Genomic DNA, 25,563 nt, shown 5'->3' with positions numbered 1-25,563 from the left:
ATGTTGGTTTAACATCGCTCTACCACTTAATGACATCGTCTTTACATCAGTAATCTGACGTCGTTCCGACGTTGGTTTAACATCGCTCGACGTTGAATGACATCGGAATTCTGACATCACCCGATGTCTTTTTTTCGACGTCGCCCAACCTTTCCATTTCCAACGTAAATCCGACATCGATCCGACGTCAGCTTAGACGTCGATCCGACGTTGTTCCGACGTCGCTTTGCCCACTGGGTAATATATCCAATGACATTTTAATATAATTGTAAAAAAGACACCATAAATATTCCATGTAAAAATAATTTTAGATCAATAAACTTCTAACAAATCTGTTTATTTTAAGTAACCGCTTAAACCAAGGATTAGGTGTCATATTTTTAATGACGTGTCAATTATCAAAAATTTATAAAATCAGTTTATTATTTTTGTAATTTCAAAAAAAAGCTTTATATCCCTTAATCGTTAGGCATAAAAAAATTATATAAAATGAAATATTTTATAAAAAATTTAAAGAATTACTTAATTACAAAAATTAACTGTTTATACATGTGATATAAGAATAAGTCTTCTTTGATTTTTTTTCGAAATGTTCATTTAGTAACATCTCTTGGAAAAGGCCCATTAGTTCTGAAAAAGAAGACGGATAAGAGAGGTCCAACAAGTAGTAAATGCAAACAATAACGCATAAAACCTCTTTAATCGTCCGTATATCTGTGTTGATCATTTCGCATCCTAATCTACTACGACCGCCATATTGTGTTGAGTTATAAAGCACTTGCGGACCATACTTTGCAGGTATCTTCAACTCATCGAGCAGATCGTCAGACTTAACACTAGGACTACTGAAAGGAGTCTTTTTGACTCCTTGCTTGTTTTCGTTTATTTTTAAAGTTTTATATCTGGTTATTTATTAATAATTATAATTTCTGTAATGTATTATTATTGTGAGATCCAACAGTAATGCTTTTGATTGTTTTTTTTCTGTTTTTCTTATTTTTCTACAGAAAATAACAATAATTATAATAGATGTTTTTCAAACATTTTATTTTATTTAAGTGCACACATATAAACAACAACTGAAGATCAAAAAGCAGAGAAAATGTAGGTGGAGGAGCATAAAAATGAAAATATGGCGCAGAATTCACCTTCTAAACATTTGGTGTTTCGCATTTTAGGCATTGCCTTTGATTAATGGCAGTATATTGCCCACACAAAGACTTACCACAAGTCTTACGATTGCCGACAGATCTATTTTTCTTGCATTTTTCTTTGATCTCGCAAAATTTTGTTTGAACCATCACTTCTGAGCATGTAAAAACTTGGAACGTGGAACCCTTTTCCCTATCCTGTGACATAAGGACCACTCAACTCTCTCACAAGCGTTTGCAAAAATGCCTTTCGTGACATTTTTGTGTTAGTAATCTCCTTGAATATTATCCATGCATTTATATCCGCAAAGTCTAAGGCATTTTCAAATGCATGAACAGGTCATCTCCTTGTTCATGTTCGTGTGGTATACTTTCGTGCCATCTGATCCACTACATCTACTACACATTTTGTTTAATTGTAAAACTTTACCATTTCTGGAGTTTTTTTTAGCGGAATCAGACGCAACAACAACATCTTGAATGACGGAACTCAAAATGACAACATTTTTGTTGACCTTTCCTTGATATACTGTATGCGTAAAATTGTCCTCATTTCTAAACACTTTAGTGTTGTACAATTCCTCTTTCATGGATTTTATTTCTTTAGGCACTTCTCGCCTTGTCTTCTTCAGTGTTCCCACGATGGTTGTTCCTTTGCTTTTTAGCTGTTTTGCTAATTTTACTGAAGTAAAATAATTATCGGTTGTAACATCGCGACCTTTTTTCAAAAACGGGTCCAATAACTTCATTACCACATGGTCAGCTAAACGGTCCTCAGCACGGCGTGTGTCATCTTTGCCTAGATAAGGGAAGCCATTTCCCAGATATTTGCTATCCTTATCAATAGCTAGCCAATATTTGTGGCCATATTTATCTGGTTTGGAAGGCATGTATTACGTGAATGGAGGCCTAGTTTTGCTTGGGAAAAATTGCTCATCCACCGTTATGTATGGGCCAGGTTTGTAACACGCAATAAAATTTTCAATAAACCTGTCCCACACAGTAGAAAATAGAGCAAACTTGTCCGTTTGCAGTCTCTCCGATCGAGTAGATTTCTCATCAAATCTGAGAAACCTCATAATTTCAACAAAGCGGTCCCTAGACATTGTTGCTTTGCAAAACGGTATTCCCCAGTCATTACACCAAATACTGCTAATCGAGTGACGGTTCGTGCCAGATATTCCACGAGCATAGAATATCGCCATGAATGCATCTAGCTCCTCATCAGATAGAGTAAACTGTGAATTATTGATCCTGCATGCTTCTGCAAGCCTACATTTCTTTATGTGTCAATATATATGAATCAAAAAATAAACGCCATGCGCTCAAAGGACTATCGATAATGATATTTCTTCTGGCGTATCCTGTAGGGCCAGGTGCTTCTCGAACAATATTTTGGCTGTCACGCCTACCAGGCAAATGTTCTCCAATTTCAACAGGTTTCCATTGAATACCATCCGCTGAAACTATTATTCCGTCAGATTCGCCTTTTCTGGTGTTTGTTGTTGCATAACCTTCGCCGCCATCGTTATCTGTTGTTCTTTCATTTCTAAGACGTTTTGCTGATTTTTTCTGTCCACGACCAGGAGGATGGTCACGAGGCAACATAACTGCATGAGCCCGATCCCCAGTTGATGTGCTTGGAATATCTGGAAAAAAGTTGATGAATATTTAGAATTTTTGTTTTGTAAGGGTCCGTGCACACTGGCTGGATTAGCGGCGGAATATCCGACCGGATATTCTCACAACAATCCGGCCCATACTTGCCCGCTCAGGTACAGAACGGAGCTTCAGGCATGAGCGGGCAGGTACAGCCTGTATTGCGGCAAGAATATCCAGATGGCTATTCAGCCAGAATTCTGCTAGTGTGCACAGGTCCTAACTCAGTGTGTGGAAGAACAAATAAATACACATAACTACTTACCTTCTGGATTTGTTCCTTTTGAGTCTTCAGATTCACTTGATATGTTCTGAGGAATGAAATCTTCATCACTGTCAGAATCAAATACATGTTCCTGCAATTCGGATTCCGATTCATCCTCCGGTATGGATTGCTAAGTAGCCAGAATGTCTGACATAATAAATATAACAGTAAAGTGTGTGATGTATTAGGTAAATCACAGTGGGGCGATTGTTTAAATGGTTTTTGAGACTTAGAATTTAAGGTGTTTCATGGTGGCATATTAAAAATCAGAGCTTATTATAAGCAACATACATTAAATAATATTATATTGTTTTCAATAAGGTTTAGATAAATTTTATAATATAAATTTTATATAATTTGTATTCAAATTTCAAAAGTATTTATATTGTGTTATATATGAAAGAACCATATTAGAAAATGTTCATATCTTTTTAAGAACATTATTAGTGATTTTTATTGCAACACATATTTATTGTATAATTGTGTCATGTCAAAATGCCAACATTTATGAAAGTTTAATAGCCAAAAAATAAAATAAAGTGCAAGAGTTATACAATAGATTTAAGTATTTCAAATAAAATTTTCTGAACATACAAAAAAAGGGTAAAATATACAGCTGCGGACAAAACTACGTGAACGATTGCAAATAGTTTTTTTTAATGAAATTTTCAATGTCTTAAAATAAGTTTATAGTTTAATACTATATATGGTTGGATAGAGCGTTTTTTGCTCTATAAGACTGTGTAAAGTGTATTCTCTAATAATTTGTTTAAAATTAAACATATCTAAATGTTCAAAAAGCATCAAATATTTTGCGCGACAAAACCACGTGAACGATTTATAAAAGCGTCATTTTTGATGCAAATTATATTATATTCACATCGAAATCAGTGCTTTTAAAAATCGTTCATGTGGTTTTGTTATTCTAAGAACTTACAATCATTTAAATTTCTCAAGATTATTCTGTTTAACATCAAAAAATTAAAAAAATTAAACTATAATGGTTCGTCAAACTGATTCAAAAATTGAAAGCTTGGTTTTGCGTTTGCGCAAAGAAGAAAAATGGTCCATTGGGCAAATTGCAGCTCATGCGAAGATGTCAAAAGGTGGAATACATAAAATTATACACCGAGAAAAGAGCAAAAAGATCGTTAAGAAAGGTGGTCGTCCACGTATTACGGATAAGCGGTAATATTCCTTTAATTTTATTTTTTTTAATATTTAATCTTAATAATATTAATGTTAATGTAAATTTTAATGTTTAACATTTTATTTTTTAGTACTGATCGAAAAATTGTGCGAAAATCTCTTGAGAATCCACATTTGACAGCCCCAGAAATTCGTCTGCAAACAGGCATGGAAAACGTAAGCACACGAACGATTCAAAGGCGTTTAAACGAAGGAGGTCTTTATGGGCGCAGACCTGCAAAGAAACCATTCCTTAAGCCCAGGCACGTCAAAGATCGCCTACAGTTCGCTAAAGATCACTTAAACTGGACGGTTGAAAATTGGAAAACAGTTTTGTGGTCGGATGAAAGTAAGTTTAACATGGTTTGCAGCGACGGTCGAGGTTATGTTAGGCGTCCAGTAGGTAAAAGATTTGCAAAAGAGTATACAATAGGAACTGTAAAATTTGGGGGTGGCAATATAATGGTTTGGGGGTGTTTCTCCTGGGCTGGAATTGGTCCGTTGTACCGTATAAACGGTATAATGGACCAACTACAGTACAGGGAAATATTATCTAATCAAATGTTGCCACACGCTTTAGAAAAAATGCCTCACAATTGGGTTTATCAACATGATAATGACCCTAAACATACAGCTTTGACTGTAAAAAATTGGCTCATAAATAATAGCATAACAGTTTTGAAGCGGCCTGCCCAATCTCCCGACTTAAATCCAATCGAAAATTTATGGATTGAAGTTGAGCGACGCTTGGGAGGTCGCAAATTTCAAAAACCGGATGAACTTTTTCGAGCCGTACAGTATGAATGGGAGGCATTACCAAAACAGTTACTAGAAACTCTTGTAGAATCTATGCCAAGACGGTGCAAGGCCGTTATCGATTCTAAAGGCTATGCAACTAAATATTAATGTTTGTTTTTTTTTAGAATCTATTATTTGTTGATGTTAGTAAAATTATTCTTTTACGTTTGTATAATCGTTCACGTGGTTTTGTCGCGCAAAATATTTGATGCTTTTTGAACATTTAGATATGTTTAATTTTAAACAAATTATTAGAGAATACACTTTACACAGTCTTATAGAGCAAAAAACGCTCTATCCAACCATATATAGTATTAAACTATAAACTTATTTTAAGACATTGAAAATTTCATTAAAAAAAACTATTTGCAATCGTTCACGTAGTTTTGTCCGCAGCTGTATATATTAAAATCTGAATTTCCTTTGAATCTTTATTCAAACAATATTTTCACATTTTAAATGTGTTTCTGCTGTAAAAATAAAAAATATAATAAAATTAACAAATTTTTATTAGGCCGTGGATAGAGTGCCGAAAGTCGGCACTTTAACGAAATTTGCTTATAGTGCCGGAAGCCAGTTTATTGGTTGAAAAAGTCACGTGTCAAAACAAATTTCGATTTTATATATTTTAAATTCAAATCATTGGGAAAATATTTGAACTATATATATTTGAAAAATTTCATTTCACTCATACTTAAAAGATGTCAACTATGTTGCATGCAAAAATACATTATTATCATTTTAAGATTTAAAATCAGTTATTAAGAAATACGAAGATTCTCATTTTGTGGAGTTGTGGGTTCGTGACGCCAAAACAATTGAAGCTGCTAGAAAAACCATTCCAACAAAAGCTGCTATAATAGCTCCACAAATATATATTCATCCACCATCTTCTGATGCTTTAAAAATTAAGAAGAATGGGCACTCTTTCTTATAAGTTCTATAATAAACATGTTCAAAATCGGTTATTTTTTCATGAAATAAATATGCTATCCTTTGATGAAATAAGGCATTTAAATTAGAACTTTGTTTATTTGCTATGCATAAATAAGTTATCAATTTGTTTTTTTAAACCTTTATTTATGATAAATTCTTCATTAATAATAACAAAGTTAAAAAATAAAAAAAGTACTAACAAAGTTTGACGTTTTCCATTGACTTTATTTGTAAAATTTCCTTGTATACAACAATACTTTATATAATAATACTTTATCTGTGGAGCTATTATAGCAGCTTTTCTTGGAATGGTTTTTCTATCAGCTTCAAATCTGTGGAGCTGATTTTAAATCTTCAAATGATAAAAATGTATCTTTGCATGCAAAACTAGTTGACAGTATGAATGAAATGAAATTTTTCAAATGAGAATGCAAATCAAATTTTTAGTGTTAAAAATAGTTCAATTTTATGCATTATGACCTCCTACTGTTTAATAATTAAATTTTAAGTTTGCAATTATCATATTTCTAGATAATGTTAGACTTGTTCTAATCCACCAATGTAATATTTACTAATTTACCAACTCTTAAAGATGTTTATTTTATATTTTTTTCGAAGTGCTATGGAATTAGTTTTTAAGGGGTCACTAGTTTTAAAATAGGAAATCAAGCTTTTAATACAACAACAATGTATATTTTGAATAATAGGAAATATGAAAAATGATAAGAAAAGTATAGATTTAAAACAGTTTAATAAAAAAGAATTATAAATTTAAGTACAGCTTTAATAACAGCAATAAATATTTTTTGAATAACATAAAATGACAAAAAAAATATGAATACCATAAAATATTCTGAAAAAGAGACACAATAAACATACATTTCATCTAAAAAAACATCTCTGAGTCAAATAATTGAGGCTTCTCTCAATGAATGATTTTGACATTTCATACATTGATTTCAAATATTCCGCTGAACCATACCTTCCTTTTGTTTGGGCGACTTTAGATTGTGATCTTGGAGTTGTTGCCGAGGGTCCGTCTTTTGAGATCACACTTGTTTTCTTAGGAGTAGAAGATTGTAGATAATATCATCAGTTTTTTCTATAAGGAGAGCTGCTTGTTCAAATTTATCCTGTTGCATATCGTCAACATTAAGACCATTCTCACTTATACCAACTCTCTTAGCAGCTGCTACGATATTGGCAGTGGATGCCCAATTGTTCCACATTATTTTTGGGATATTCATGAACCTTTCTCAATATATTGTCTGGAAAGAGGAAAAGAGCTCGTCTTGCGTGTTATTATAATATCGATGGAGCTGTTGATTTGGTGCTTGGTCTAGTAGCTGTGCGACTCCAGTAGTATCAGGTGGAGACACAAATAAATTGATTTGCTTTTCACGCAAAAAATGAGGAACTTTAAAGTCAAACCGCAACGAATGATCATCTGAGAGAAGCACAACTGGTCTGCTTTTTTATTTTCTGTGCACCAATCTACTGCCTCTGATACTTGATTTTCTTTAGCTCTTATGTCCTCTCTGTAAACAGTTGTTTCAGCTCGGGTTTCTTGCTTTGTTTTTGTTCTACTTCTTTTTCTACCAGCAGAATTCTTAAAATTAAACTGCGGTTTTCCCATACTATTATTTTATTTAAACACTAAAAATAAGGAATATACATACTTGATGAGATTATGAGCACAAAATGAACAGAAAGGTACCAGTTATAGCCATTTTACCATTTTTTAGTTAAAGAAGATCAGTATAAAAATTCTCTCCATTCCTGGCTATAAGTTCTAAATTTTTTTCTTATTATATCAGAAATCAGCGTAGTATGATATATAAGGAGGCTTGCTAACTAAGTCTAACAAAAAACTGCACAATTTCCCCCTTAAATACTACATTATATTAGGTAAAATATGCCTCCACAAGCTTATTTAGATCAGAAATTTTCATCCATATAAATACAATTATGTTCATTGTAGTTTTTAAGGGGAATCTTTGAAAAAATCAGAAAATTCACTCTGCTTATTCTCACTAAATATAGCAAAACAAGGACAACGACTTCCAGGGCAGAAAAGCCCTAAAATAGGTATTTTCAAATCACAATAAAAAAAGTTCAAATAGTTGACCTGTAACGGATGTACTCTATTTTGAAAATTTACGTAGTTTTTAAGGGAATTCTACCTTTAGTTCAAATATTTTCCCAATGATTTAAATTTAAAATATATGAAATCGAAATTTGTTTTGACACGTGACTTTTTCAACCAATAAACGGGCTTCCGGCACTATAAGCAAATTTCGTTAAAGTGCCGACTTTCGGCACTCTATACACGGCCTTTTTATTATGTACTTTAAAATATAAACTTATATACATATATTAAAAAAGCTTATATTTGGCACTGCTAAAGGAAAAATACTGATTCTGCCATTCACAGAACTTGAAGAATTAGAATATTGTATGACGCACCAAGGAAATATCAAAGTATCTGGATAAATAAGAACTTGTTCAGAAGATTCACAACATATGCGCTTGTACTATTTTGTAGAATATCAACTTTTTTTCATGTAGGCATGAAATGATATCATTAGTCTTGTAAATTATGCCGTTTACTTTAGCAGAAATAATAGAGCCTTTTTTAAACTTCAACTCGTCCACTTGTCCATATACATCACCACGTCTTTCTCCAGCTGCATTAAAAAAATTGCTTGTGGTATTAATAACCATTGTTTTACATGTTAAAAAGGGAATGTTCTTGAAATTAAATTGTTGAAAATTCTTCACAACCTGATGTTTTCTTTCATTACCCATACTCATATGTTCCCGTAGAGCCCCAAAATGTTCAGCTTGAGCAGGGTAGTGAATAAGGAAGTGTAACTTTGGAATGAATTTATCAGGATACAAATACAAAAATAAACAATGATGATCTTCAATTAACGCTTTTAAATCAGATTAAAAAAGGGGAGTAACAACAGGAGATAAGCACAGTTGAAGCACCTGAATAATTTTTGACAAAAAAATGAAATGAACATCTGTTTGACCCATGCGTTCTAAGACAAAAAATGATATCACACGAGAAAGGGTCAACGTTTGGCCACTGCCAAAACAACCATGAATCTTTATTAAGGAATGAATCATATTAGGCTTTTCAATACCATTAGCATATCTAAACCGCTGCAGCCAATCATTTATTTCTTGCAAAGTAAAAAAATTGTTCTGAATGGCGTACAACAAAAATAACTCTAACTGAAGTGGAATGAGACCTTCTAACAAATCATGCATAGGATCAAATAAAAGCTGTTTTGTCACATCAAATCCTGGAATGTTTGACAGTATACTTTTTGAAACAACGCCATAGTATTTAGACCATTTTAATTTATCAGCTTGCTTAAACCAGAGTTTAGTTCATTTAAACGTTCATATGTTCAGGAGCATTGCGAATACTGCATTCTTCATGGTTATAAAAATCTTTCATTTGTTGTCTGGTTGAGTTACAACTTCTGCAACAACGCAATGTCTTTTCACTAAAACCTTCTTTAAAACCTCCAATTGCATTTGCAGAGTCTCCTGAGAAGTATACTACTTCAACTGTAATTTTTTTGGGAACACCCTTAGCTTTAATTACCATTCCATTTTTCAGCCGGCTTATCGAAGAAATAAAATCACTGAAAAGATTACTGTAAAAATTTTTATCTTTTACCCATTTAGTTAAAGTAAAAATTAACGGAAAGATAGTAGACATTCTACCGCGATACAATGAAGGGATGTTGAAAATCTGAAAGTAAAATACAAATATTTTTTGCTTTTTACGCGCCTTTCCTAAAGGATTTCTTATTCCAAGGTCATCACAATATATTCCAATTTTCATGTGGTTTGTGTCCCCATTCACTGCTGTAAAGTTATTAATTTCTTGAGATTGTAATAGGAAAGACAATATTTCAATGGAAGGAATAAAACAGCCTTGGTTATTCAGAGCAATCACTTTTGTAAATAATTCTTGTAATCCTTTTCTCGTAAATATTGTGTTGACAGTTTATCACAAGTTGCTTTTAATGCCTCTATGTCAACATTCAATACAGAAAGTATCTCCTTTAAATTACTGAAAGTTATGTTTAAAACATTTTGAGCACATCTGTGCTTTCCTCGTAAATCTAATGCCAAAGCTCCTAAATAATCTTCGTTAATTCTTGTAGTACCAATTTGAACCACAAACTCGTTTTCTACTTCATTTTCAATAGCACAGGTATTGATTTGGTTAAAGGAACATTTTTTGGAATGTTCCAGGAAACCTGAATGACTTTTAAATTTTGACAAACAAATTTCACAAAAAACGGCTGCTTGGTTGCCATGCAGTTTTAAGTGATGAAGCATAAAACTATTCGTCGTAGTTTTACAATAACAAACAGAACAGTTATAGTTTATCACCTTTCGTGGTGTCGGGGGTGTTTTCAGATCTGATGAAGATAGTTGTCTCACTGGAGGCTGAACAACATTTACACTACATTCTTCAGCAGTATATTGCTTTTCAGAAATCAGATTTATATTCTTTGATGGTACCACAAAATCTACGTAATCATTTAAAATGGATGAAATTTGGCATAATGGTGATGATTGAGCTGTGTCAGTTTTATTTAAATTAGATAAGAAGCCAACTTGTTGAGAGTTGGAAATATCAACAAGTTTTGGAGCTTGAATCGTAAGCTCTAAATTTTGTTCGTTGAGAAGAGTAGCAAAGCTACTAGCAGTTACTTTACAACTGTTCCACTTGATTTCTTCTTTCATGGGCAAATTAAAGGTTTCACGAACTAAAACATAAAATAGTGTAAATATAACTTGATATTATTAAAAATCGTTTTTTACATATCTACTAATTCAAATTATCATACTAAAAAAGGAGTGACAAATATTTTGGTGCTATAATTTTATTTTAACAGTTTGAATAAAGTTGCTAAGTATTTTTAGATTTTGATTTGAGATGATACTACGACTAGGACATTTGACTTTATAATAACATGTTAACATGTTATTATGAAAGCAAGTAAAGTGTCCTAGTGTTACTATAAAATTATTTCGAATCAAAATTTAACATAACATAATAAAAAATTTGCATGTTATTTAGATGCATATATTAAGATGCATGAGCATTTTCTAATGATAATTTTCATTTTAAATTAAAAATCGTTAATGATACGGTGAATTAAATAGTAAGAGTAATAGTAATATTTCATGCTGTGCTGGACAAAACCAGTGAGTGTGTTATCACGCACACTATGACAGCAGTTATGCCTGATTGCTGCTCAACCAGCAATCAAGAGCTCCTTTAAAACAATTAACTGATTTCGCTGTAACAATTTTAGTCGGAAGTAAATTCCATGCATTTGCAGTTCTTTTAAAAAAGAAATGTTCTCTTGAAGGGTGTTTAGAGAATTCTTTATGGTATTAAAACAATTTCCTCGCAAACAGTTATTAACAAGTGGAAAACGTTCTCTACTATTTATCTTTTCAATACCATACATAAGTTTGTATAGTTGAATTAAATCTCCCCTTTTTCTTCTTTCAGTTAGCGTTGTCAAGCCTAAGGCAATGAGTCGATTTTCATATTTGAGGCAACTAATTTATGAAACAAGTTTAGTTATTCTACGTTGTATTTTTTCAACTGCATTACAGTCTCCTTTCATATAAGGAGACCATACTGGAACAGCAAATTCAAGAAGTGGGCGAATAAACGTTAAATAAAGAGATTTCATAAGTTGACAGTCGAAACTTGCAAACGATTTCTTTATCCGTCCCAGCATTTGATTTGCTTTACTGATTGTCATGGTTACTTGATTCTTCCATTTTAGATTTATTGAAAAAATAACTCCAAGATCTCGTTCAGACTCAGAATCTTGAAGTTGTATACAATTAATGAAAAATGGATGTTTCTTATTGTTGGAGCCATAATGCATTACAACACACTTTTTTTGTTAAACTTTAGCAACCAGTCTTGAGTCCATTCAAATAATTTATTTAAGTCATCCTGTATTTCTTTAACACAAATCTGAATTTGCTATTGATAAAACTTTGGTATCATCTGCGTATAACTTTGAAACGTTTTTGTTTGTATCTGGCAAATCATTAATGTAGATAACAAAAAGAAAGATGATAAAATTTTTGATAAGATGATAAAGATGATAAAATTTTTAGTCTAAATAAAATAAAATATACCTACTAGATGCACAAAATTCTAAAAAATTACTAGCAATAAATATTTAAGCATTTTTCTTTAAAATTAAATTTAATTGCTTTCATTTTTATTTACTTTTTACTTTTATCAGCTCGTGCTAACGCTTTAGAAACTAATTTGGCAGTTTCAAAACATTTTATTTAAATATGCCAAAATGTGGCAGCATTGCAGTGATATTTTGCTGATATATTTGCTGTCACGTGTGTGACATTAAGTATAACAGCAAGTATAAATGCAAAACTATCAGTAAAAATAACAGCAAATATAACAGCTAACATTTTTAAATATAACACCATAACATAACAGCATAACATAACAACAAATATAACACCATTGTAACGCCAAAATTGTTTGATCTCCAATTATATCTTTGGATCCGTCATTACAACAGCATTAATAATGGCATTAAAGAATCTGCGTACATAAATGCTGTTATAATGCCGTTAGTTTTTTTAGTGTGTTGGAGCTGAAATCAATGGACGAATGGAAAGAAAGCGAACGAATGGAAAGAATAGCGAAAATAATGGGTGGTTTGATGGTAGAACATTTACCAGATGGTTCTTGGAGATATTCTTGCCTATAGCTGTTTTAAAAACCGGAACAACATTGCTGATTGGTGATAATCTAGGTTCACATTTTTCTCCCGAAGTTATTTAAACCACGATTTAGCCTGACATCAAGTTTGTAACAATGCCACCTTGTGCAACCCATCTCTGCCAACCACTAGATGTTGCTGTTTTTAGAGGATTAAAGCAGTCGTGGAGGACTGTACTTTCAAATTGGAGTAGGGTTTTTCAAAAACAGTGGTTTTGAAAAAACAGCTGTTACTGTTTTTCAATTTTAAAAAAAACAGCTGTTAACAGCTGTTTTTACTGTTTTTTAAAATTTTATAAGAAATTGAAATAATGACACAAGTTAAGGACCAAAAAACGTCAATTTCCTTATATTTGTCAATGTCGTTTACAAAAATAAATTTAGAAGCTTTACTTGAAGCAGACTAAATAAATAAAGCTATTAAAAAACACAATTTTTGAATTTTATTAAAGGATCAAAAACTTTAACTATTTATTCAGCTATTCGAATACAAACTACAATTTTTTCTTCATTTTTTATAATAAAATTTTAAAAAAACAAGAGCTTTAAGTGATTCGTCGGACAAACGCGATCTAATTTTTGTGCAAAAATTTGTGCAAACTGAAAAAACACGCTCAACGTCAGTTGATGTTGGTTTAATACTTAAAAGTGCATTGAATAGTTTTTGAAGGTTTTCTGTACGTTGTCCAGTGTTCTTATAAAGAGTGAATTCCGATTTTAACCATTTGAAATCTGATCCAGTTGTTGTTGTTCTTTACGAAGAAGCAAGTTTAATTCGTCGTTTAGTGATAGACTAACATTTTCAGATTCGGGTTGTATCGACTCATCTATTTCAGTTTCTTCATCAAATTCAAACAATCGAGAAGCAAGACGACCGGCAAATATCAATGTTGCTTTTGTTGGAGTGTTTGAAGGATCTTTTAAACTCTTTAAAAGATTCATAACATCCTTGTTCAATCTTTCATCAGTACGGATTTTCAAGTTATTGTACAATTCTTCACTGATTTTGCTGTTGATCATTGACAATTTTTTAAACATAAACCCCAAAATTATTTCAGCACTTGCTAATGTTGCATCTTCCTGACTTAAACGTTGAACTACAAGTTTTATCGGTTCCATAGCATCATAAAGATTACGAAGAGCAATAAAATCAATTGAATCTAAAATGTATGTCGCATTGAACTCAAATAAAGTCTCTCGAATTGCCATTTCAGTCTTAATAATCGAGTCCAACATGGTTGGAATCGAATTCCAGCGAGTTTTCACATCAAGATGTAATTCAATTTCACGTCCTGTTAAAGCTTTCACTTTACTCAACAAAATTTTGTTGCGAACTGTTGAATTTTTTATGAATTTGACAAGCTTTCGAGAATTTTTAAGCAAATTGTGATAACTAATTTCAGATTGTTCAATGTCGTCATCATTTAGCAAATCAAGGCAATCATCAATGCAATCACTTTTATCAGATTCATCGCTATCAAAATAGTGTTCCTCAATTTCATTCTCTTTCTTATATAAAGTATTGCGGACACCCAAATGTAGAGCATGGTTTAGGCAAAACTGGCCAATTATATCCACAAGTCTAATGAATTTTTTATTCACTGCTGCTCCATCCTGAGTTGAGCCAACAATATCTTTGTTCATGTCAATTCCAAATTCAGTTAAATGTTGTTTCATAGCGACAAACATGTCTTCAGCAGAACAAGATCCAACAATGCGAACAAGACCAGTTTTAATAGTGACTTCATCATCGCTGCTGTGTATATTAATTCCAAAGAATCGTCTTCCTCTTATTGTTGTATATTCGTCTACGCACATACTGAATTTTGCTCCATTAGCAAGTTTTTCCTTAATTATTTCAACAACTTTCGCTTTCTTCTCGTTTAAATTTTCAATAATTAATTTCATGACATCAAGTTTGTAACCATCTCGTGATATAGATTGACGAATATAATTGTTTCTAGTTATTGCTCTAATTGAAATACCATCAGTTGCCATATCTGTAACTATTTCTTTGAGGGATTTTCGATTGAAAAATTCAAAAATTGATTTTGTTCTTTTCTCTGCTGTTGGTTCTTCGTTGGATGTGCCAGCTGCTGACCTTTCAAAATCAATTCCATGTGTCTTAAGATGTGCTTTCAATGTAGTTGTAGAATTTCCAGAACACACAATGATTTTGTTGCATCGCGAGCATTGTCCTTCGAGAGATTTTGTTTTTGGATTTTTTCGTTTTGTAGCAAAATCCCATACTGACGACATTGCTGAAATATATAAGCATTGTTATTGTATTCTTAAATCAAATTAAAATGATTTAATACGTACTGTTAAATGTGTTACTTTTAAAAACACCCAAGATTTTACTTTCTTCTCTTTGAAAAACACAAGGAAAAACACTAACTTATCACCAATACGTAATATTTTTTAAACATGAAAAAGTCATTAAAAACAGTAAAAACAGTTCTGAAAAAACAGCTGTTTACTGTTTTTCATTTTTGACCAAAAAACTGCTGTTTTACTGTTACTGTTAAACAGTTATGAAAAACCCTAAATTGGAGAATAGAAAGTCGTATTAAAAGGGCTGTTCCAAAAGAACACATGCCTACGCTTTTAAACAGGTTAGTAAACACCTTGCAACCAGAAGCTTTAATTTCGGGATTTCGAGCAACAGGAATCTACTCTATGAACAAAACGGAGGTGATAAAACATCTTCCTGGAAAAAATAAAGATCCTGGTGGTGAAGGCATTGTAATGTTTCTTAACGAATGCGTTTTAGAGATTCTAAAGAACAATCTAAGCTTAGGCACAAATCCAATTGCAAAACGAAAAACACGCGGTCCAAAGGTTGAACCAGAAAAAAGAGTTCTTTGATTAGATGAGTCACCATCAAGTTCAAAAGAGCAAAACAACAAAGATAGTGATTGTTACTGTGCTACTAACTAGGTTTTAAACTTTTTATGTAATTTTTTCACATGAATTGATTTGAAATAAAAGACTCTACAACATATTAAAATACACTTTCTGTTACCTGTTTGATCTATAATAGTACCCAGCCAGCATGTCCTTTTAAGCCCCATATGGGCACCAAATGGGCAGCTTTATGGGTCCCAAATGGGTTGCCCATATCCCGCCCAAGGAAAAGTGTTGCTGGGGGTGAATTGGGTTCCAAGTGGGCTGCCTACGTGAGGCCTAGTAAGGTACCATTTAGTAAAAATTTCTATATACACGGCTTTTTTCAGTTAATTTTCCGATTTTCAATTAGTTAAAATGATTAATTATAACAATAAAGCTGTTAGTGTATTAATGTGCACAGAATTTTGTATACTTTTCATATAGCTCAAATTATATGAAAAATATACAAAAACTAGTACAAATTTGTACCCAAATTTCATACAGAATTTTAAAATTCTGTATGAAATTAGTCACTTAAATTACTAATTTCATGCACCGAAAAACACTCTGCAAAACGTCACAGGTTAAATACAAAATTAAGCAGTAAATTTCATAGGTTCTTTAGCACCTTATGCATAAACACACAGCAACACCTAAGCACAAAAAAGGCTATAGTATTCACAGTTTATTGATAAAAACACTTATGCATTAACACACTGCAATACTTGAACACAAAATTAAGCTACAATTTTCATAGGCCGGTTTACTTTTTAAGCGCTTGAAAAACTTGCTGCAACCTGAAATACAAAAATAAAAAAAAAAAAGAATTTTTCGTTCGTAGTTTGATTTATTATATTTAAATTTTTTCTCTTTCTTGATTGAAGCTTTTGTTACTTTACTTTTTTCGTTCTCTCTGCACGTTTACCACCCCGATCTCGCGCTCCAGTAAACCATTTGCCTACAGCTATCTCGATGTCTTTTGTAGTTGCACTTGAAGTCAACACATTTTGCTGAACAGCACCTAAAAAAGATAATAGTTCCATAAACACTTATTGTTATCTTTATATACATTTGCAAAAGACACAATCTAATTCTTTGGCATAAAATTTGTCAGTACGTAACTATGGTGAAACACCTTACTACTCACTCATTATTATAGTGATGCAATATTATCATTTATTATCAAATAAAACAATCCAACACACACAGTTCTTACAATATTATCATTTAAACGTAGACTAATCTTATTTAGTCTGATATCTTTAATTTTCATAATTATGAAATTAGTCTTGAAGTGAAGCAAAACCTATTAGGGCTTTAAAGAGTATTGGGTGTTACAATATTGAGCAGCAATAAATAGAAAATACAGTTGCATACTTACTGCACAATATGTTAAAAAATTCAGTTCCCTTAAATCCATTTTTGTTATTAATTCCACTATAATTAAATTGCAGAGCTAGGTTATTATCTGGCATCACTGCTTGCATCATCCTTGCTACAGCTTCAAAAACCTTTCCTCCTCCAAGACTGCTTAAATGAGCGACCTATATTACAAGTTACTTAATAACTATATTTAAGCATGAAGTAGTGTAACACTTACCAAAAATCACTAATAAATAAAAATTTATTTCATAATAAGTCACTGTGTTAAATGTAATATACTTGTTTAATTGCCTGGTTGAGTTACATTTTGTTACAGCTTTTAATTGTATCAACTACTTAATTAAGTATTATTAATTTAGATTCCAGTATATATTTCAAGCAATTTTTAAAGTAGCTGTTTGTGCTGTTGTAAACATTATTACATAAGTAGATATTTATAAAATTATATCTACTTATGTAATAATGTTTATAACAGCACAAACAGCTACTATAAAAATTGCTTGATATATATACTGGAATCTAACAATAACTTGTTCTCTAACCAGAGCTTTAGAAATATTGTCATCTGTTTTCAGTCGATTGTTTAATAGCTGGAAGTCGTGGAGGTCTTTTATAGGAATACAACCACGTGAAAGTTGTGACGCTTGGCTTATAGCATTTCTTTGTTGCACCAAAGCATTTAAAATATTTCCATGAATAGTCTGTGTGACTTTAATTTCTTATAGAGTTTTGAGAATTGCTTCCAGATATGGTCTCAAATTGGAGCCTAAAAAACAAAATAACAGAGCATTTAAAAAATTTAGCTACTGTTGTTAACCCTGCTAATTCTGCTAGAATTAATAATTGTAGAAGAGAGCTGTAAGGTATTATCACTGACAAAAATTTTAAACAAAATCAATGTCATATACAGAACAACTAAATGTCAATGAATCAACAATGATGATAAGCTTGACACACAGATTAGCTATTTCAAGTAATACTTATTTCAAAAAATACATTATAAAACACGCAGAAATACATCAAAATCAATAGATCATTGAGTACAGAATACACCCTAGACACTTAATAAAAATATGATTTTCAATACATCTAATATTGTTCTAACCTCGGCCATTGTCAGGAACGACTTCACCTACAGAAATAAGAGTCGTGTCATGAGCAGCTAATGTGCACTGACTGGTTGAGCTTGTAGTAGGCATACTGAAGATGGCAGGTGAAACGTGGGTAACAGAAAGAGCAGCAGGAGAATTTGAAAATTGAATAGATGTAGAGTGGGAAGGATTATATTAAACAGGAGGCATATAAATAGTAGAACTTATTCTTGGAGGCGGACTGGGAGATTTGCAGTAAATTTGACTTCTTGGAAGGACATTCTTCATTGTCAGTATCAGAGTCTGAATAAATTTGCTTTGAGGTTATTAAATGCCTGAAAGTGTAAAAATATTTTATATACAACTTAATCATTTAAAAAATAGGCTATCAAAGAAAATGTAGTATTTATTTATTTAATAAAATAAGTTAAATATTTTGTAAACTACACACTAAAAAATTATGATGTTATATTTTAAAAAAATATAACGACAAAGTTGCGCGAACTAACATCATTATAACATCAATATAACGTCATTATAACATCAAAATGATGTTATATTTTTAAAATATAACATCCTTTTTCCAGATATAACATCATTATAACGTAATTATAACATCAAAATGATGTTATATCTGAACAATATAACATCATTTTTCAAGATATATCGTCAATATAGCAACAATATTTATTGTTATATTGATGTTATATCTTGAAAAATGACGTTATAATTTTCAGATATAATATCATTTCAATAAATTTCTTCACAATATTTAAATAAATCTGATACATACAGCTGTTATATATAATATAATATAAACACAATATTTAAATAATTCTCTTGACCTATTCATATAAACTAATCCTATATATATACAAATATATAAATATTTGTGTATGTATATATATATACTATAGCGGCATAAAGTAAGTATACACCATTGAGTTTTGCATACATTTATTATTTTAAGCAATTAAAAACACTGTAAATTGTTGCAAACACAATTTTTATTTATCAGAATCATCAAAAACAACACTGTATCAAGAACATGCAGTTTGATCAATATTTAGTATGGTAACCTCGCGCTTTAATAACAAGTTTCATACGGTTTGGCATTGACTCAAACAGGCGAGTAATTGTAACATCATTAATATTGTTCCATGCATCTTGCAAAATTAACCAAAGACTATACAAGTTAGATGGCCTCTTTCCTTCAATGTTCTTTGTCATAACGCTCCACAAATTTTCAATCGGATTCATGTCCGGGCTCTGAGCAGGCCAATCAAGTACTGCCACCTGATTACGCCGAAGAAAATCTGTGACAGTCTTGGCCTTGTGGCATGGTGAATTGTCATGCTGAAAGAAGAACGAGTTAAGTTGCCCAAACAGTGCACTAGCAGAAGGAAACATTATGTTTTGTAGTATATCAATGTACTGGTGTTGGTTCATACTTCCAGTACATCGATAAAGGTGCCCAAGCCCATAGCCAAACATACACCCCCAAATCATTACACTCTTTCCTCCATGCTTAACAGTTGGCGCAATACAGTTTTTACTGAATTTTTCACCAACTCTTCTTCGCACAATTACTCGTTTGGAACTAAGGAACAACTCGAAAGAACTTTCATCACTGAACAGGACATGTTTCCAATCATCTACTGTCAAGTCTTTGTGTGCTTTGGCAAATGCCAATCGTCGACGAACGTTTGTAGCTGAAAGCAGTGGCTTCTTTGCAGCCACACATCCACGAAGACCTGCTTTCAGAAGGCGCTGACGTACAGTTCGAGTTGCCAGAGTAACCCCATGTTCTTCAGAAAGTTTTCGACCGAGTTGAGGGGCAGTGAGTCTACGATCCTGCAAGGACATTCGAACTAACACTCTGTCAGTGTGTGGAGTTGTTTTCTTTGGTCTTCCAGATCGCCTCTTATCAGCTGTTGAACCAGTTTCGATATGTTTATCAATTATTTTCTTAATACCCATTGGTGTTGCTTTAAGTTCTCTGGCTATTTTTCTTAAACTTGCACCTGTTTCTGCCAAGAACACTGCGCGAAGTCTTTCTTCTGTTGTCAGTCGACGATATTTGGGCATACCTTCAAATATAAAAATGAATAATTACACAAAATATATCAGACAAATGGCCAAATATGAATAATGAAAAACCAAAGACATTAACTAATCAGTATTAGCTTAAACTAACAAATTGTAACTAAAAATTCTCTAAAACCCAACATGCATCTCAACAATGGATAATAATAATGTATTAATGACTTGGCCTAAAGTCAAAACTGGTCAGAACCATTTTTAAAGTTCTTAGGACAATAAAAAAATTAATTGTTATTAAATTAATGTTATTTATTATTATTTATAATAATTGTTATTAAATTAATGTTATTTATTATTATTTATAATAATTGTTATTAAATTAATGTTATTTAATTAATTGTTATTAAAAACTTAATTATAATAACAATACTATAACATTGTAAAACAATTACTAACCTTGTCTTCAAAATTTGCACAATTAAACAATACAAAGTTAACTCTTTAAAGTTTAATTTTTACTACACAACATGAGTCACACTTGCTATTGTAAACAGGAGGTGCAAAGAATATTGAATAAGTAAATTCACAGAATGCAATAATTATCAGACTGTTAAACAATTTCATAATCAAAAATTTATATTGCAGAGTAATCTATACAAAAAATAATGTTACTATTTACCTGAGTTAAATGGAAAGCTTGGAAAGAAGACTTATTACAGGAAACATCACCTTGAAACTTTACTAAATTCAAAAAATCTGACCCTTCGGAAAAAACTATATCACAAAACTCTTTAGAATTACGCTCAAAATCTTTAAACATGGGATAAAGCCTACAAAACTCGCTTATATGAAGAAATGGAGATAATTGCAGTCGAATCGGATGGCTTTTAAATATCTGGGGCTCAATTAAATTTTGATTTAAAATTGCCAAAACTTGAGTCGAAGGGTAATTTTTCTGCTGCTCAATCTGTTAAGGAATATGTATTGTGAATACAAATGTTAATATTAAAATAGTAAAAGAATTATATAAAATATACATTAAATTTAATACTTTATATAAACACAACACCAATAATTAGATTTATTGATAAATCTATTTTATAGTATAAATTTTAATTTTGTACAATTAAAAGCTATTTATATACAAACCTCAACTACATGAAGTAACAGTTTTTTAAAACAGGTTCAGCTGAATTTACTAACGCCAACTAAGAAGATGATTTTTTGGATTTAGAAAGTTGTCCAAATTTTGGACTTGCCTTGTTTGACTTTGTCCATTGTTGCTGTCCTAATGTATTAGCTATTAAACCTAAAAGCTTATCCTGAAAATAATATCATATCTAAAAGTTTTTTTGTTTTATATGATATTGCTACATTATCGGCAACACAAAAATTGTTGCAAACAATTTATTGAAAACATAAACTGTATTATATTATATTCATGAAGTTAAATTAACAAAATAAACGCACCCAGTCCTCCATACATAATGGAAATTGACTTATCATTGAAGACTTTAGACGTGCAAAAAACTCTCTTCTTACCCATTTCTCATGGCTTTGAGGCAGAAAATCCTTGCAATAATTAAGGAGGTTTTTAACTGTTTTTTGATATCGTTGATAGAAATACTTTTTCCATTTAAATACTCTATCACTGAAAAATTAAAATATTCTTCAATGCTATGAATACCAGCTTCAGGAAATGGTACTTTTAAAATCCAAAGAATACAAAATATTTACAATTACAAAGTTTTTCTAAATAATAAAGCTATCCCTGAACAAATATTATTGATATTAACTAAAAAAGCACATTTTTAATAATTATGACGCAAAAATAATTCTTGAAGAATTATTGTTTCTGAAATCATAATAATGTAACTAATTGTTTATCACCAATAACTATTTCACATAAATTTATAAAGGACAGTTCCAGAAAAAAATAATGTTTATATTACAAAAAATTTAAATTGGGCATTGCTGGTGGAAACAAAAGTATTTTATTTGTGTCATCAGAGCATAATTGATTAACACACCAAGGAAAAAGAAGACTGTCTGCTTCTATATATTTAATACCAGGCAAAATTTAAGCTGTGTTGTAAGCAGAAGAACTTTTAATAATTAACTTCTGCGCTTTGAAAATACGCTTTTCATTTTCTGTGAAATTTTCAAGAATTTTATAGAATTCTTGAATTTATTTTCATTTGTGTCAGAAACAATGTCACCTTGCTTATAATGAATTCCATTAATGACTGCACTTGAAATGAAACCATCCTTAAATTTTAATTGATCAACCTCTCCCTAAACATCACATCGTCGTTCACCAAAAGAATTAAAAAACAATCCAGTTGTATTTATATTCATTGCTTTGCAAGCTGAATACGGAATGTTTTTAAAATTAAAATGACTGAAATTTTTTATTACTTGATGTTTACGTTCAAATGCAAGACAGAGATGTCCACGTAATGACCCAAATAGAGATGCTTGTGATGGATAGTGTACAAGAAAATGTAGTTTTGGAATAAAACTGTTTGAATTTAATTGAAGGAAACTGCAATGATGTGCTTGAATACAAACCTTTAGGTCCTTAATATAAATATCAGTTACTAACAGAGACATACATAGCTGCACTATTTGTATAAGTTTAACTAAGCATGAAAGGTGAGGATCAGATAAATCCATAAATTTTAATAAATAAGAACACAGCACACGAAAGAGAGTTAATACTTGTCCACTACCAAATTGTCCTCGGATTTTAAGTGAAGGTAAAATGACACCAGAAGGATATATATATATATGATTGAAGCCATTGGCTAAGATCAGCTAAGGAAAACTTTTCTGGTATACAGTACAGTAAAAATAATTCTAAATGTAACGGCACAACCCCTTCCAATAAATCATGCATTGGATCAAAAAGCAACTGCTTGGTTACATCGAAATTCGGAATATCTGATAAAATACTAAAGTTAACAAAACCATAGTTTCTTGACCATTTTGTTCGATCAGTTTTACTTAGCCCAGAATTCAACTCATTTAAACGTATGACATGTTCAGGCAAATTTCAAATCAGACACTTCATGTGTTGTAAACTCAATCATTTCAGCCTGCGTAGAATTACAGCGCCTACAGCAGCAAACAGTTTTTTGACTAAATCCTTCTTTAAATACTCTAATTGAATTTGCTGTTAAAGAATCCCCAGAAAAGTATAAAATCTCAGCTGTAACTGTCATTAACTTTCCAGCAATACTTATTTTTACGCCTGTATATAACAATTGTATTGTTTCTTTAAAATCTTTAAGTAAGTTTACTAAATGTAAAAACCAATGGGAAAATAGATAATGTACTACCTCTATACTTTCCAGGAATGTTAAGAATTTGAAAGTACATAACCCAAAGTTTTTGTTTCGAATAGGCTTTACCAAATGGATTTGTAATGCCAATATCATCTGCATAAATAGATAATTTAATATGATGATGTGTGTTTGATACCTTTGTAAACTCTTTAATCTCAGGTGATTGTAATAAAAATTCTAGCATCATCATAAATGGAACAACTGATCCTTTACCAACAATCTTTATGGTAGGCATAGAAAATACATGTTTAAAATATTTTTTACGAGAATATTGCATTGATAATTTTTTATTGGAATCATTTAGTTTTTTACATCATAAATTGGGTCAGTAAATAGCTCTTTTTAAGTTGAAAATATAACATCTAAAACAGTCTGAGAACATCTGTACTTAGACTACAAATGTAAAGCTAACATACCAAGATAATCATTATTTAAATCATCAACATTGTCATACACTATTTGATCAACTTTTATATTTGGTTCAGTATTAACAGTATTATTTATGTCAACAGTATTATTTTCTTTAGCACAATTAGCAATATGCTTTTGATAACCATATGAACTTTTAAATTTGGAAAAACAATTAATACAAAACACTGCCGCACCATTACCATGTAATTTTAAATGATTTCTCATTAATGTGTAAGTATTTGAAATAAAAGGACAATTAGCACAATAAAAAGTCACCTTTCTTTTGGTTATTTGAGATCTATTGCAGTTAGATGAGCCTGCAACTAATTCAGTACTACTGTCAGTTTCTATAGATATATTTGCTAATGATGTTGTAGAACAAGCTGAATAATTTTTAAACGATGATTGTAATTGTGACTGATAATTAAGAGAGGGATTGAAGGAGATGTAATGATCAATATTGACAGCAGAATCAATTTCATTTCTTTCTGAATTGTTGAAGTCTTCTAAATGAGCTAAAAACCCATTTAATGGATAGCTGTTTGAAATGTCTTTGAAACTGGAAACTTCTATTGTCATTTCCACTGATTGTTCACATATTACTGCAGGAAAAGTTTAAGTGTTTACCGCGCAACCAAGCCATTTTAAATTTGATATGTTTTGAACATTAAAAGTAGAACATACTAAAAAAAACAATATTTCTATTATATATACATACATATATACTTTGGGAACTCTGTATATAGTTGTATTATTAATTAATATTTTATTCATTCAAAAACTATATCAAGTACACTTACTATTTGCCATAAATGCATTTAGATCATTGGATATGGCAACAACAATTTTTGACTCCCCATTACAAGTAACTTTTACAGCTTTCATGTTATATCTACTCTTTGTCTTTTATATATAAAGGGGTTGAATCGTATTTTATGTACGTAAACTAAAATAGTAAAAGGCGCAACTTTTACATAGCGTAATAAAAAGTAATTAAAAAGTCCTTTTGTTTTCGGAATATTTTTAAACAAAAGAACTTGAATTATTAAGAATTTCCTTAAATTTAAAATTTATTTTAAAGAAAAGTTTTAAATTGAAAATATTTGTAAAATGGAAATAAGTGTCTTTTATTTAAAAAACTGTAAAATGCCAAGACCTCAAGCATCTCGTATTATTGTTCCAGATAATGAGTTAGGTCCATTTTCTTTTTAAGATACAATCTTACCACATTAGATCGTCTTTTATCAGACCTAATGGCTAAGGTCAAGTGTCGCTGGCCTAGACCGGTGTGCTTGTATTAAACTAATGCTTTTCTTTCTATATATATATATATATATATATATATATATATATATATATATATATATATATATATATATATATATATATTGTCACAGCTCGCGCATCTTCATGTTATCGAGAGATATTTAAAGTCTTGAAACGAGGCCTATAGTTAAAACGGCCTCGTTTCAAGATTAAATTAAATAATTTACTCCTGAAAATATAATATCATTTTAACATGTTAAGTATAACGTTAAATATAACATCAAAATACAAATATGTTATTTTAATAATATAACATCAT

General features: G+C 31.1%; 2 protein-coding genes and 3 pseudogenes across 6 annotated transcripts in view; 1 reads left to right on the top strand and 4 right to left on the bottom strand.

Moving 5' to 3' along the window:
* The window catches only part of LOC145191419 (phosphatidylinositol 3,4,5-trisphosphate 5-phosphatase 2A-like), a 401,680-nt gene that overhangs the window by 216,589 nt on the left and 159,528 nt on the right, over positions 1-25,563 (top strand). The window lies entirely within an intron of this gene.
* LOC149882068 (uncharacterized) lies at positions 536-24,863 on the bottom strand (annotated as a pseudogene).
* Positions 8,947-10,791, bottom strand: LOC149882071 (uncharacterized; annotated as a pseudogene).
* Positions 16,474-17,502, bottom strand: LOC149882070 (uncharacterized). Its single transcript, XM_090067082.1, has 4 exons — positions 17,491-17,502; positions 17,085-17,247; positions 16,603-16,724; positions 16,474-16,500 (listed from the first exon to the last, which is right to left on the bottom strand). Exons 1-4 carry the CDS (start codon positions 17,500-17,502, stop codon positions 16,474-16,476), a joined length of 324 nt encoding a protein of 107 aa, XP_089923208.1.
* LOC149882069 (uncharacterized) lies at positions 22,169-23,802 on the bottom strand (annotated as a pseudogene).

Source organism: Hydra viridissima, unplaced genomic scaffold (assembly GCF_058129835.1).
Source record: "Hydra viridissima isolate aposymbiotic clone 2 unplaced genomic scaffold, HvirCarnegie_v1 scaffold_11, whole genome shotgun sequence".
NCBI classification, from domain to species: domain Eukaryota; kingdom Metazoa; phylum Cnidaria; class Hydrozoa; order Anthoathecata; family Hydridae; genus Hydra; species Hydra viridissima.
Note: the sequence above shows the minus strand (reverse complement) of the source record. Positions and strands in the feature narration are given on the sequence as shown.